The 16,544-nt window shown below is 38.6% G+C and overlaps 1 protein-coding gene across 1 annotated transcript in view; it reads right to left on the bottom strand.

The window, feature by feature from the left end:
• Positions 1-6,974: 6,974 nt before the first annotated feature.
• sdha (succinate dehydrogenase complex, subunit A, flavoprotein (Fp)) overlaps positions 6,975-16,544 on the bottom strand; it is a 23,680-nt gene continuing 14,110 nt past the window's right edge. The window contains exons 9-15 of the mRNA XM_035528901.2: positions 16,153-16,348; positions 15,763-15,934; positions 15,481-15,599; positions 10,211-10,322; positions 8,529-8,659; positions 8,130-8,243; positions 6,975-7,878 (exon numbers count right to left, since the gene is read on the bottom strand). Of these exons, the coding sequence (XP_035384794.1) occupies positions 7,792-7,878; positions 8,130-8,243; positions 8,529-8,659; positions 10,211-10,322; positions 15,481-15,599; positions 15,763-15,934; positions 16,153-16,348 (931 nt within the window). The 3' untranslated portion in view covers positions 6,975-7,791. The remainder of the gene's footprint in view (positions 7,879-8,129; positions 8,244-8,528; positions 8,660-10,210; positions 10,323-15,480; positions 15,600-15,762; positions 15,935-16,152; positions 16,349-16,544) is intronic.

Genomic DNA, 16,544 nt, shown 5'->3' with positions numbered 1-16,544 from the left:
TTGCTAAAATCTCTGAGTTTTTGTTGCGTAATGTGTGACACAAAATGTCAGAGTATGTGTCAGAGAATGTTTTGAAGACTTCAACATAAAAGAAAATACATAATCTAAATGTGTATTACAAATGTCTGAAATGAAATTGACAAAATAGTTATTTTCCAAAATGGCAGCACAGCATCTTTTAGCTACCTAAATCTCTGGTATGTTTTATTTGTTTTTATCTACATCTTCGCTAGTATCATCACAACATCGTATCATCTAAATTATTTTCTCCCGTTGTGAAAACAAAGGCTGTTGAATATGCAAGAACATATTCAATGCAGGGAATTGAATATGCATGAGCATATACAGGGGCCCAAAGACTAAAATATTTCTTTTTAACTAAGTCCATAGCCTTTAGCTAAGTAGTTAGAAAGACTTGATTCTCATGTTATCTTAGTTTAACTCATTTTTTGTCCTTTCTTTGTTAGCTTGTTAATTTCTTATTGTTAGTTTCTGTTCCTCAGAACCTGCTCATCACATCTTAGATAAAGCAAACTCGCCAGGTTATGTTGATTAAGACTGGAGTACCATTGTGCAGCCAACAACAGAGCCAAAACTCTCAGAAAGGCCTGCCTGCGAAGACCTATGACTATCTACCACAACCAGCTCCAAAAGTCCAACCCCTCAGTCTGAGAACCCTGGTTGTATCTGACAACAGTCAGTTATAAAGTTAAGCCTTTCTTGCTGCTGTGCTTCCAGAGATGTAAAACATGCTTATGAAGACTTGCGTTAATACATCACCCCTGATTGAGAGACCTACCACTGAGTAGACACTTGTGATACATCTCAGGCCACATCTTGGAATGAGGATGGAATTGTCTTGAGAGAGAAAAGGATCAAGATTCTCATAAGGAACAAACACATTGGATTGAGACCAAGACAGTGTTCTCATCGGCAGTATCTAAGAGGTCTTGTTTTAGATCTCAAGATTCAAGGTGTGCAAAAGGTTTAAGCATAAGGTCAAGATGCTCCAGCCTGTCCTCAAAGGAAATAAAAAGCTGCATCTTTGGCCACTCTGAAGGTCTTACAAGAAATGGAACACGAGAAAGAAGAGCTTGAGAACCTTGAAGCTGAGAACAGAGAGAAACTTGCACTACAAAAAGCGGAAAAAGCTGCAAGACAAAATGCATGAGAAGAAAAGCACAGAATGATAGAGTGCTTACAGACAGTTAAGAAGATGAATGCTGCAAGTGCACATCTGCAAGTCTATGAGCAGGTAATTTGCACAAATGAAGAGATAACAGGAGACACCTATATCTCCCAGTATGTCAGTGGAACCATCACAATATACACATATACAAATGTAAACACATATACAACCTGCTACGATGGTACAACCCACCTGCTAAAGCAATAGCAGAGTCCATCAGTGCAAACCATCACCCAATACTGGAGCCTTTTGTTTTCACTGGAGATCCACTAAAGTTTAAAGATGGGAAAATGTCCTTTCAAACACTGATAGACAGGAAGAACACTCCAGTAAATGAGAAGGTCTGTTACCTATGCAAGTATGCATAGAAAAGAATGCTTTTGAGAGTTCTTTCTTGTTGGGTACAGATGCAGCCTACCATCCAGCATGGGACATCCTGGATAAAAGGTATGAAAGCTCCTTCATGATTGCTAAGGCTTTCAGGGATAAACTCACCCCATGGCCCAAGATTCGACCTAAGGGCAGTATTTAACTAAGAGAGTTCTCAGACTTAATTTGAGGCTGTCAAGCATCAATGTTTCAGATTAAGGGTCTAGAAGTCCTAAATGATTATAGCGAAAATCAAAAGATACTCACCAAGCTTCCTGATTGGTTAACTGCCAGATGGAACAGAAAGGTTGTTGAGATCAAAGAAGCAACCAAGACATTTCCTGGCTTCAGCAAGTTTGTTGAGTTTGTCACAAGGGAAGCTAAAATAGCTTGCAATCCAGTGACCTCTTGTTATGCTTTGAAGTCTAATGATGGTGAAAAAGTGAAGACATCAAGGACCTGAAGCATTGGTGCAAAGGTGCTGAAAAGCAGCTCTGAAGAAAACTCAAGGTGAGGTGTCAAGCCATGACATTCACACATGTCGAAAGTTCATGGACAAATTAACTACAGAGTCAAGTTTGTGCAAATCAAAACATTATGTTTTGGATGTTTGAAATCAGGACACCATTCAAGGAACTGTGAAAGGAGGGGTTTCTGTGACTTATGTAAGGGTAAACACCCAACATGTTTACATGAAGACCACCCCAAGGAGAGCAGACAGAAAGAACAGGACAATACACAAAGGGAAAATGGGAAACACATAAGGGAAAACAAAATATCAAGTGAAAGAATGGAGTCTAAGCAGGTTAATAAAATGTCAAATGAAGCAATATCTAACAGAGTTGTGCAAGACATAAACAACACCAACACATCTACAGTTGTTCTAGTATGGTTGTCCACAAGAAGTCATCCGGAGAATGAAGTTCTCTTTTATGCACTTCTGGACAACCAAAGTGATACCATCCTTATTTTGCAGGAAAAGGCAGAAACCCTGAATGCACAGAAAGTCTGTGCAATTAAAACACTCCATGTTGTTATCCAGAGGCACAATTATTCTAAGTCTGAAGTTATCTGGGCTGCAGGTCAGATGCATTTATTCATAGAAGAAAATTGCTATCCCAGTAACATATTCGAGAGAATTTATTCCCGCAAATCTAAGTCATATTTCTACACAGAAGACAGCAAGGGCATGGCCTCATCTAGAGTACCTTGCTGAAGAGGTTGGTCTGCTCATAGGCTATAACTGTTCTCAAGACCAGATACCCAGAGAAGTTGAGTCAGGCAAGGATAATGAGCCATTCACACAAAGAACATCTTGGCTGGAGTATATTTGGCTGCATTGATCCCTGTGTTGACTATGGTGATTTGTTTGGAAGCAGCCATCGAATTGTTGTGAGAAAAGTGACACCAGATGTTCAGGCCCATGCTGATCTAACAAATGAAGTTTGATACATATGTCGAATAAAGCATGCTGCCTTGCATACTCACATAAAGGAGGTGGATGCATGAGCGGAAAAGAGTGAGATTTAATAGGGGCAAATCCAGAATCAGAGTCGTTAAGGCAGTCCAGGTCAAAGAGCCAACACAGCGAGTATGGGGATACATGATTAACAAACAAAAACACATGAAGTCAAACGGGAAGCAGACTAAAACAAAAGACGCTAGGAAAATCTCAGGGCTAAGAAGTACGAAAGCTTGGAAAAACATAGGCATGGAGTACAAAGGAACATAACCATACAAAATAAACATTCAATGAACAGCCAAGACCAGGGCACATGACAAGGTTTAAATACATGGACTTAACAAGCTAGAAATGAGGGACAGGTGTAAGCAATGAAACAGGGGGTGGAGAAAACGAAACTACAGGCATGGAACTATAAAAAAAAAAAAACCCACAAGACAGGGGAAACATGGAACACAGAAACTGGGAGGGACTGATCATAACAGTACCACACCCCAAAGCTCGCAACACCAGGGTGCGCAAAAACAGGAATTACCAAAAACAAAAAACAAAACAGTTATAGGACAAGACACCAGCAGGAACAGAACGAGCAAGACACGGAGCAGGGACAGGACCTAGACAAGACACTGGAGCAGAAACAGGAGCATGACAAAGAACAGGCACTGGAACAGAAGCAGACACAGAAACCGGGGCAACAGGAGCAGACAGAACAAGACAAGAACCAGGAGCAGAAGCAGGAACCGAAAAAACAGGAACCGAAACAGAAGTAGCAGCAGGGGTGGCTGTGGAAATGGGAGCAGAAATAGAACTCACAACAGAAACAGACTGAGGGAAAGAAAAATGCCGGGAGGGAGGACGAGGTGTACAAAAATGCAAAATAGAACAGGCCAGACACGGGCACCGGAACGGACACATGGATGGGCACAGGGACAGAAACAAAGGGAGAGAGAAACTGGAACGGGCACAGAAATGGGTGCAGGGTCAGACAACACAACAGGATCAGAAACAAAACCAGGCAATGGAGAAGGCAAAAACAATGGGGCAGTAGGAGCAGGCAACAACGGAGACATAGGAGGCCCACAGGGAACAGGAGACACAGGCTAAGGCAGGATGGGTGGGAACCCAGGGGCAGAGACAGCAGAAGACACAGGTCTGGGCAGGACGGGCAGGGAAAATGAAGTCTGTGAAACAGGAGGCAGGTCTGCGGACACATAGGAGACAGGCAACATGGCAGTGGCAGCCTTTAGAGGCACAGAAGAGCTTCAAGAAGCAACCACTGGGACAAGTCTGGCATAAGGCAAGGGGACAGGCCTGGCACGAGGTATGGGGACTCGTGGTGTGACTTCTTGCACTCCAGGAACAGGAACTGGTGGGTCTGGGGCCGCAGTTGCAGCATACAATGGCGGCGGGTCCAGAGGCGCGGCTGCTGCCTTCAGCCTTTAACTGTGTTCTTTCCCCACTAATCTCGCTTGTTTAATAAGTTTCCTTTGTTGGTTTTTGTTTGTTGTTTGTTGGCAGACTGTTATAAAAGGTTATTTGAAAACAGTTTTTCTTTGGTTCATTTTTTTCTTTCTCTTATTAGCCTAGTTAGGTATTTTAATTCATCACAAATCATTTGGGTTAATGGTAGTTGTTTATACTGTTAGGTCTGTTTACTATAGTTATTCTAGTGAACTCAATATCTCTGGTCATTAGCAGAATCTTAGTCAATGATTTTTATGCATGTTTTCCTATCTTTGTTTACTTATTAAACATACCTTAGTCATTAGTGATGTTCTAATTTTTGGTAGACGAGAAATAATCATGTTATTGAACTGGCAACGTTCATAGGTTGAGACTGAATTATTAATCATTAATAAATGAATTAAAATGACTATATTTTCCTAGTGGCTGGTGCCCTGGGAAGTGTGATTGACAATGTATTAAAGGGTTAAAACTACTACAATATGACCATTACATTCTGAAGGAGCTAGTATTCAGTGGGGTCCATGGATCACTATACCAACTGAAAGGTGGTATAGTGGAGGAGAGAGAAAGGAAGTAGAAGTGAGGTTTCCAGGCTAGGATACAAGCTAGGAAAAGGAATGCTCTCCACAAACCTACACTGACCAGCATCTATATTGCCAATACAAGATCACTCAGTAACAAAATGGAAGAACTAGATCTCATTATTGTGGCACAGTAACTTGTTCAGGAGTGGTGACAGTGCACTGTGCTAGGGATAGATTGAAAATGTTAGCAAGGACTCCAGCTAACTCCGGTGTCACAGTCACCCAGAATCCATCCTGGAATTCCATCTGCTTTCCGTATTTTGATACTATGTATTTTGCATGTAACCTCTACAGTCTGTATGGTGAGTTCTGTTCACCTCATAGGTACCAAAGAAGTGACTGAACTGTTATTTCAGATGGAAAATTGTTTATTCAATATTATGCATTTGTATTTTAGTAGTTAAGACTACATGTTTCTATGAGATATAGTTGTATGTGTGAATTTGCTCAAAGCTTCTCTCCTCTGTTACTCTGTGAACAAGACTTGGTCCTTCTATGGCACGGAAGTTCTATTTACTAATAAATCTATTTTGAATAGAATATAGAATATTGTAAACAATAAATGTCCAAATTAATATTCCATCAACATACATTATTTACATCATTACAGTGCTTGCAAAGTGACAATTTTATTCTTATTTTCAGATGAACACTATTTTGTTATTCCTATTATTTTCCTTTTTTTACTTCCCCTAACACATTTTCTACAATAAATACATCTTACATGGCTCATTGTATAGCTTGTTTTATAGGTCTTTTCAGCAAGAGATGTGCAAAAATTCCTTTAAACTTATTCATATCAAGCTTGTTGCAGAAAAATATTATATTTGGGTTGCAAGCAATGTATTAGCTACATAGCCTTTCTACATAAAAGCACGATGAATTTTAAATTCATTTTTTAATAATTACCTTTCTGCAAACAGGTCTAATGCTAGTTGAGGACACCAATACACTGTTGTACCACATTTCTGGTTTTGCATTGCATTCTGCATTGAAATGCTCCTCAGTCTTGTTGACTGGGTTCAAGTATGGTGTCATAAGCCTGAGAATGTATCTGTCATGTCTGGAACTTGGCCATTTGATCACATAATGTGTGATAAGAGTAACACCACATATATCCTGAGCATTGATGGAATAGTATCCCTTTCTGTTGATATATTCATTTTCATGATGCATGGGGGTCTTGATACTAAAATGTGTGCTATCCACACATCTGAGCACATCTGGAAAGCTAGCAATGTGAATCACCTTCTGACAGATGGTGTTTTGTTGCTCAGCCTTTGCTGGGAACTACATGCAAGTGTTGATGTGCCTGCATCAGTGACAGCTTTTTGCTCTGCACACAGCTGACTTGTGAACTTGAATGTCAGACACATTTGTAAAGTAGGACTCTGTGTCATGCTGCAAATCTGCAGCTATATACGATTTTCTGTCTACGATCAACAAAAACGGAGGTGGGAATATAAATCAGTGTCCTCAAATTGAGCAAAGGCATGTATTCTGAGCCGTGTAACTGGATGCAGGATGCAAACTGAAAAAAAAAATTTTCATGCAAGTTTTCCCTTCAATCAAATCGACTAACCATTTTAACGAATTTCTTATGGCAGAACTTACACCTACTATAGGTTTTTTTTTTAATTTTAAAATAAGTTGTTTCACTGCAAACCTCATGTACTTCACTACAGTTTTGATATATATATATTTCCCACCTTCTGTTTTTCTTATTTATTTATTTATTATCCAAAGACGCTATACTTCATAAGACACTATAAGACTTCATAAGACAAGACACAATATTTCATAACATGGGGAATAAAGAGCCTTTTCAATAACAGGAAGAAAAAAAAAGCACATGACAAAATGAAGATACAACACCACCCTTAAGTATTGAGTAAAACAGGTGTTTACACTTGAATATGCAGCATTTATTTTATTAAAAGGTATTTCGTGCTAAGTGGTATATTTTCAATAATAGAATATTTGTCAACCCCCTGCTCATTTTTTGTTAGCATATGTGCTGAAATGTATTTAAAAAAATAATAATTTTTTCCTTTCTGAACTTTTATTCACCAACAGCAAATGTAATAGTATTGCAATGTCTATTTAGTTTGAGTTTGACTTTGGCAATTCACTTAAATGATCAGTAAAAAAAGAAAAAAAGAAGAAAAAAAAAATCAGTACAGCAACAATGAAAATTAACAAACCTCTATTCACTATTCAGGCAGGTCAATATCTTATAAAATCTGTATAGTTTCCATTGAGGACAGGATCACCAGAACTAGAACTGTTATGTTCACAACAGAACACAATACAAATTAAATCTGCTAGACACTGCATAACAGTTTGCGTTTCTTTAAATGAGTGAACACCCAAGCACATGCTAAAATCAGAGTACTTACAAACAGGTTCACATATCTATTGTATTTTTATTTATAGTCATATTTGAAGCATTTTTACTGATCCAACAGGTTTACAAACTCAAGATAAGTAAGATGAACATAAATGGACACAGACAATCTATTGCCCAGTGAATAAATATTGATTTGTCAAGGGAAAAAATACTGAGTTTAAAATACACATTTTTAAAAAGGCTCTCAATGCACTTAGTTTAAAGCACAGAACAGGACACCCAATTTTACTATGAAGAATGGCAAAAAGAAATTTGAGGGCACATATTGATAACTGTGTAGGAGGCTTGAGATCATGAGGTGCGGATGTGTTTAATAGGAACGTATGGCAGGTGGAATGGCAGCACAGTCTTCAGCATTCAGAGAATCATCAATCACAGGCCTATATTCCAGAGTGACCTGAGAAACACAAAATATATTACACTAAATGAACCTGAGATGCTATAAAGCTAAAAATAAATTAATTAATTAATTTTTAAAAAATAAATAAAAAAAAGTTAATCATACTCCGGCATTTTTTTTAACCCAGCAAGACCTGTGTAAATTTAGTATTACCTTATTCATACCATCTCTTCACATATCACTAAAGATTCAAACAAGGACGTCCTGATGAATGAGCTACATGCCAGTTAAACAAAATACAAAAATACCTTTCCTGTCTTAGGATCAATGTAGGAGAGTGTGTGCTTCCTCCAGTGCTTATTGAAAGGCTTCTTATCTTGACCCTGCATTGGTTTGGAGTAGTCATACTCATCTACGCGCTCCTGTATCCAATAAACACAGAATTATTAATGCACAATGTATAGAAAAAATATGATCAAAGCAAGGGACCTGGAATTCACTGCTCTTATAGATGCACATAACATCAGTCCAATGATGTCATGAATTGTGTACAGTTTAACAATGGATTAATTTTGATCTTTATTCTTTCTAAACGATTACAAAAAAATACATCATATGACACCAATAAGTTGGCTTTAAAAGTACCCAAAGTTAAAAATGACATCTGTTTCTGTCTTAAACTATTATGAGCACTGAATGAACCTTGCCTTAAAATCCTCACGGGCATGAGCTCCCCTGCTTTCTTTGCGTGCCTCAGCTGCATTAATGGTCTGCATAGCATTCAGCATCAGATTCTGCAGCTCAAGAGTTTCCACAAGGTCAGTGTTCCAAACAATACCTGAGAAACCATAGTGAGAATTTATATATCTAGGTTAAGGAGGGTGACAAACTGCAAACATTAAATGACTCAATGTTAAAGTATCACCACTTATAAAAAGTAATTTTTGAGATACTTTTGGCAATTTTAGTTTATTAGCCCTTTCTAAAATCTTTTTGCTGTGTGCTGTTCTAAAGAACACTTGATTGTATCCCTCAAGATATACTGTGCATGTGTGTGCTTAATATTCAATTAAATTTGCATAACTTTTAAAACATGAGAGAATGAAGAAAGAGAGCCAAGCCAGCTCGGACATCGGGCATCGCCCAGATTAACAAAAAGGTTCACACTGAATGTTGAGGAACCAGCACAATTTTGATGGTAAATGGTCTACTTGTACAAACCATATGTGGATGAGGTTTGACAACAGGGCTCACTACTGTTTTGCATAAACCTAAATCCTCTGAGCCAGATTATCAATAAGAATGAGCGTGGGTATAGATTCCAGAGCAGAACTACCATTAGCCACTTCCTGTAGATCCACCTCTGGATCTACAACTAGGACATAGGAATGTCATTTGGGCTGGAGGAGTGTAGTCTGCTGATAGTAAAAAGAGGAACAGTGATCAAGACAGACCTGGAGGACAGCTATAAATATACAGGGATTCTCCAATCACATGGGAACCATGAGGCAGAAACAAGTACAGCAAAATGCAAGTACCTCCACAGGATAAAGCAGGTCCTCAAGTGTCAGTTGAAATGGATCAATAAGATCACAGCCAAAAATATGTATGTCCTGCCAGTCATCACATACACAGCAGGCAAAATAAGATGGCCAAGAAACCAGAAGCTGCAGATGTCAGGACCAGAAAACTCCTCACAATGCACAGGGCACTCCACCGAAGACCCAATATGCAAATGCTGTAGGCCAGTCAGAAAGATGGGGGAAGGGGCATACCAAAGTATAAGCTCTACTGTCCATGGTGAGACATGAAACATCCATGAAGAGATCCAAGCAATGGTCTCCAAGAATGAGCTGATGGTGTGACTCAATCAGATGAGAAACAAGGTCACCATGGAAACAGAGGAGGTGCCATGGGAGGATAAGCCCCTCCATGGAATGTACCACTGACAGATAGCAGTGGTGGCTGACATAAGACAATCCTTTTGCATCTTGATTGCATCTACAAGAGCTGATCACTACTTTTTAATCATCATATCAATAAAGTTCTACTGTTTTTCCATTAAAAATTGTGGAATTTCTAGGCCCAAATCTTTATTTAGAACAATAAGCTCCAATATCATCTAGTTCCAGCTCCGCTGCTTAGAGTCAGACTTTTCTGGTTTACTTTTGGGAAGAACGTATAACAAACTGGCATCTATCAGCATTTCCCTACACTATTAAGATACTTTTATGTGAAAATGCCGCAAAAGTATCATCACCAAAAAATACAGTAATGTCATCACCAAAAATTACAGTGTTTGTAATGGTACAGTTGTCCAGTGAGAGTGCAGTATGAGTTATAGAATACCTGATATCTGTATTCCTGAGAATCAAAACCCAAGACCAACCTCTGTCAAATGTCCTGATGTCATCCAATGTTTGGTACAGGGCATCCATTTTAACACATCCCTCTTTCAGGACCTCTCCAGTGCGGAACACAGCGGCATGGGACTGCATGGTCTGGGGGGGGCACCAAAAATTGTTTAATTTGATGGCATGATACCACAACTACCACAGCAGAAGTCTCTGAACTGAGGTAATAAAATATTTTTAGGCAAAAAAAATTACAGAGTTAAATATCACCCTGTATTCTCATAAGGTGATAGGTGGCATCTGAAGGTCTCTGTACCAGGTGCAGAGTGATGCAAAAGTGTATTTGAAAGCATAAAGATTTATCCGTTCTATTAGAAACATTCATTAAGATTCTGTGGGCACTGAAGGACATGGTGGAGAGAGCTTCAAGGCTACTACTGAGCAGGAAAAAGTAGATTATTCAGGTACAAGATTATTAGCTAGGCAATATGTGATCGGTTTTTTTTTTTGTTTTGTTTTTTATTGAGATATAAATGGTATCAAATTTCAATTTATATAATGTTGAGTAATGTATATTTGGACATAAATGATGGTAACTGTATACAAATTTGAGTTCTGTGCAATTGTCAGACATACTCCACAGAGTGCAACAAATGTATGTTATACTTAACTTGCAATAAAGACCAGGACCAGCCATTCTAATTCTGGAGTGTACATCTTTACTCTGATTAATAACTTTATAACAGGCAAATTGGGATTTATGAATGAAAACACGAAGAGGTACTTTGCAATCCGAGCAGATCATGTGTACCTGTACATGTTGATGTTCTTCTCTGATGGTAATGGTACTTATGAACAGGCTAATGTCTCAACTCACTGCACAAGGGTGGTGCTCGAGTGGTTTCAGGAGCAAGAGTGACTTTGGTGTTCTTCCCTGGACTGCTAACATTAGATCTCAATCTAGTGCACAATCTGGAGCACATCTTGGATAGCCAGGTTCACCGTGCTGACCCACAAGCACACAGTCTGATGCACCTTGATGCTCTGTTGCAGTTGGAATGGGCAGGGGTGCCACAAGATTTCGTGGTTGCTGTTGGGCCATAAAGAGCTATATTCTTTGAGTGATGCTTGTTCACACCTATGAGTACCAAGGTGTTGGGGGGAGGGGCTATCAAATTATTATTCCAATCAAATTATGCTCTACATTCACCAGGTGAACAATCCTGAGCATATATATTAGTTACTCAGGAGCTACACAGAATTTTCCACTAGGTGTCTCCAAAGTGTCACAAAACCCCTCCAATTCAGTCACTATACATCAAGAGTGTGCAATACTTTTTTTTGCTAAAACATCACTATGTTTGCCAACTTACAAAAAGCTTATATTACCTTCATTGTTAAGTTTCGTTGCTAGAAGGCTAAATGATATTAGCTCCACTGCTATTAGCTTCGTAGCTTAAGGGCTAAAAGGGGGGAAATAATGTAAATAAATTGTATGCATTCTCTTATGCACAAACATTTATTTTGTCTTACAAAACATTGATGTCATAAACAAACAATTCTTATCTTCCCATGGTATGTATTGTTGTGCGCATTGCCCTCCCTCACTCAGTGGGTGACCAAACAAGGAACATGCGCTATCGAAGTTTTCAGCTAGTGAGCTCCATTTGAAAGAATCAGAAAGGAATTGCTCTGTTGCTTTAAAACCTGAAGAGGGCCTTTGAATGCACAGGCATTTAACCTTTCAACTCACAATGTATTCTCAATGAAACAGAAATCATCAAACCCCTTTGTGCAGAATATCCAGCGTATGTCAGCTCATCAACTGCACCACACTGCTGATGCCAGAAAATTTTCTATTGTAACCTTACCAGTGAAACCAGCCACATCTCAAGAGCACTGTACAGTGGGTGGGAAATCACATATACTGAATGTTGAAACCAATCCTGGTTCCAATATTTTCAATATTACAAATTTACAGACATAGCCAGACTGTAGTATTTTTTTCTGCAATGCTTTCAGCCAACAGTAAAAAGGGAAAGGTTAAAAAACTATTCAATATACAAATTCACATATAGCCACAGAGACAAGGAAGAAAGAAACAATGATGCCTCTGATGAAGTCTCTGAATGGCTCTGAGTGAATAATCCCAAACTTAAACCACATCAAAAATCTGAGTAGAAAACTGAAGATGACAATTCACTGATGCTTAATATTTGTTCATGTTACTTGCTAGCTCACAAGAGTTATTGTTCAACCCTCTGAGGTCTAAGGGCATTTTCTATGTTTTTGCATATTTTCTTTTTCACTTTGAAAGGTTCCTACATATAGCATGATATACACATTTTTCATATCAAAATGTTCAGAACAATCTGAGCTCTTTTCCTACCATTTAACCTAGAGCACTGCAAATGTTTCTGATGTGAAGCCTTAGTGATTTCATGACTGTTTATTGGTTAGTTTCATACAGATTGACACAAAAATTCATCAATCACACATAGCGAGATGGATCAGACTTTAGCGACACACGAACACGAGAATCACATGGTGAGAAACAGATGACGTGCATCTTAACCCAACATTTAAACCTCTATGTGTAACCTCTCAGACTCTAACCAAACATTCAAGAAATATTTGTACCATATTTCTACACTACCATATTCCAAAGATATTGATAAAAACACTGCAAAACATCAGGAAAAAATTAACACACCGGTGTGTCAACCAACAAGAATTAATAACTAAATAAACTTGGAGTTTAAGAAGTTAGGTTTGCATTCAATGAAATGGACAATTTTACTATGACAAATTAATGGGAGTTGAGCAATCAGTAATTTAACAATTCTTGAGTTTTGAACTACCGCATATATTTCAGCATGAACTATTTTTTAATAAACTTTGGATTAAAAATTGAACCACATTTCAACAGTATTCTAGTTCAACGGTATCTTGAACTCTAACAGTATACAGGCCTAGACACATTACATGAGTAAATGACAATGCTCTTGATAAGAGAATCTTCTAAATGCAGAAAATGCAAATTTCAATTTCTTAACGGTTCAGTTAACAGGGTGTCTGCAGATATCATTTTGAAAAGGGGCATAACTGAATAAACCAAATGGGTTGACAAAAGAAACTGACCAAACCTGACAAAAAATATAAATACGACAGACTTTGTACAAAAACTACAGCACGATACCATCAGCAATGCATACAAATAGAAGCAAAAAATAGTTATACAGCTAGTCTATACAGCTATTATACAGCTATAAATAAAACCATGTTGATCCTTTTTTATGGTAGCTTGCTAGTGACATCATAGCTAACGAGCTATGTAATGTCATTGAAATTTTGAAACATTAGCATTATCTAGATAGCTACCAGACAACGAGCTGATTTCTGAGACGATTTCAATATTTGTTGCAAGCTCAGTATTTGCAAAATATAAATTCATAAAATCTCAAAATGTAGCTTGTCATCTTCACTAGGCAGTTCACAGATTTACACTCAATGACTATTAGTTAATTCTAAGATGACCAGTCATTGGAACTTCATTATTCGATAACGAAGTTATCGAATGGGAGGGGAAATTATATTAAAATGCTATTTGTCGACTACAGTTCAGCATTTAACACCATCATCCCCTCCCTATTCACTACTAAGTTGGGGGATCTAGGACTGCATACATCCCTGTGCGACTGGATCTCCAACTTACTAACAGACAGACCACAATCAGTACGGGTGGGCAACTGCGCCTCATCCATCCTCACCCTCAGCACTGGAGCTCCTCAGGGTTGTGTCCTAAGCCCCCTGCTCTACTCACGGTACACCTACGACTGCACAGCCACTTCCAGCTCCACCATCATTGTCAAGTTTGCTGACGACATCGTTGTCATGGGTCTGATCTTGGACAACGATGAGAGGGCCTACCTGGAGGAGATTAAACACCTGGAAAACTGGTGCCAGGAAAATAATCTCCTCCTAAACGTCAGTAAGACAAAGGTGCTGATCGTGGATTGCAGCAAGAAGCAGGAGCGGCACTACCAACCTGTGAGGATCAGTGGAACCACGGTGGAGAGAGTAGATAGTTTCAGGTACCTTGGTGTTCACCAAGGTACCTGAAACTATCTACTCTCTCCACCGTGTCCTGGTCCCGCCATACTCTCTCCACCGTGTCCTGGTCCCGCCATACCAACTCCCTGGCAAAGAAGGCTCGTCAGCGTCTTTACCACCTCAGACGCCTAAGAGACTTCAGACTGCCCTCCAAAGTACTGCGGAACTTCTACACCTGTACTATCGACAGCATCCTCATGGGGAACATCACAGTCTGGTTTGGGACAGACAAGCACTCCAAAGGGTAGTGCCTTCAGCAGAGCGCATCACTCACACAGAACTTCCTGACCTGCAGACCATCTACTACAAGCGGTGCCAGACCTAGGCCAGGAGAATTGTGAAGGACCCCACCCATCCCAACAATAGACTCTCCTCTCTCTTGAGGTCAGGGAGGCGCTTTCGCTCCCTGAAGACCAAGACAGAGAGGCTGAAGAGGAGCTTCTTCCCACAGGCCATTCGGGCCATGAATCAGGGAAACTGATAAACTGTGGGGACCACCACCACCATGTAACATAACTGTATATCTGCATATATATATTTATATTCAATTACCTTGTTACACAACAACTGTAGATATGTTATTATACAAAATGGATCTGTACATTCTGTAGATTGTGTACATATATACACAACCATATACATTGTACATTGTGTATATAATCATAATATACATATATTGTATATACATTGTTAATATATTTTGTACATACATAGAATATATATATATATATATATATATATATATATATATATATATATATATATATATATATATATTTTTTTTTTTTTTTCCCCACATATAGAGAATATCTATATTTCTCTATGCACCCATGTTTTCTTTTCCTCAGTTTGGACAGAGCACTCTCCACCATTTCACTGCGAGTTATACTGTGTATGACTATGTATGTGACGAATAAACCAAACTTGAAACTTGAACTTGAACTTGAAAGGGTAGACAGCAAAGACATGTCTAAAGCATAAAATTTAAGATGATGCTATTTTAAATTTAAGACAGTTTAAGAGTTATTAATACCTTAAATCTGTAAAAGGTTATATAACAAATTTAGAATTTTTAGATTATGCCAAAACCCTCTTGACTCAGAAGTTATAGTTTTTCTAGTTTAAATATTTACTTTCAAAATATCCTTACTGTTGTATTGCAAATTTTATCTTGAAAACAATTCTACTGTACCTTTTGCATATTTAGCCTGATCTCTGAGGTTCTGGTATTGCCATTAGCAAAGCGCATTTTATCCAGATTAGCAACAGATTCCTCTCCTGCATTGGCTTTCAGGGGTGCAATCTTCTCACCTACACAACAAAACAACAAATTCCTACAATCAATTTTAACAAATTCCTACAATCAATAAAATTGTCTACACCTAACCTTTTTTGATCATTCAGAGTAAAATATATTCAAAAAATGTTATCAGGTAATACTAGAATTGTGAGCATCAGCAAAATGAATGATTACCTGGAGTATTGTTCTCTGCAATAGTGAGGGCACAAGCACGGCCAAACACCACTAAATCCAGCAGTGAGTTGGCTCCCAGTCGGTTGGCACCATGCACAGAGGCACAGCCAGCTTCACCGCAGGCATACAACCCTGGAACTACCTTATCCTCACCATCTTTGTAAGTGATGACCTATACAGATGTGAACAAATCCTCATGCAAGGCATTAGTAATACAGATTTCCATAGATCTGCTTCATAAGAGTTTTATTTTACTGAATTAAGATCAAGTCATGAATAACTTGAGCAGATGGCCTGATATTTTACTTATTTGCCGAGTTCATTTGAATATATGCAAGCAACACTTTTAGAAAGTGTATTGGCATTACAACAAAAAGGGTTTTGTAATACCTGTCCTTTATAGTTGGTGGGGATGCCACCCATGTTGTAGTGGACTGTTGGTAAGACTGGTATGGGCTCTTTGGTGACATCCACACCAGCAAATATCATTGCTGTTTCTGAGATCCCAGGGAGACGAGTAGCCAACTGCTGGGGTGGGAGGTGGTGGAGTTGAAGGTAGACATGGTCTTTCTCTGGCCCAACACCTCTGAGCAAGAAAATGCAGCATAATTAGTTACTGGTTCATTAGACACAGATAAACTGAAAAGCTTTGGTGCTTCTAGCAAACCTGGAAAGAATGTACAAAAGTACACATTCAGCACCTATAGTTTACATAAATGAGAGGCAGCACTGATAATAAATTGATGAATAGTGTAAATCTTTAGCACAAATTCATGAAATCA

The sequence above is a fragment of the Electrophorus electricus genome, chromosome 2, assembly GCF_041902795.1.
Source record: "Electrophorus electricus isolate QZ-2024a chromosome 2, ASM4190279v1, whole genome shotgun sequence".
Classification (NCBI taxonomy): domain Eukaryota; kingdom Metazoa; phylum Chordata; class Actinopteri; order Gymnotiformes; family Gymnotidae; genus Electrophorus; species Electrophorus electricus.
This window is presented reverse-complemented; position numbering and strand designations above follow the sequence as displayed.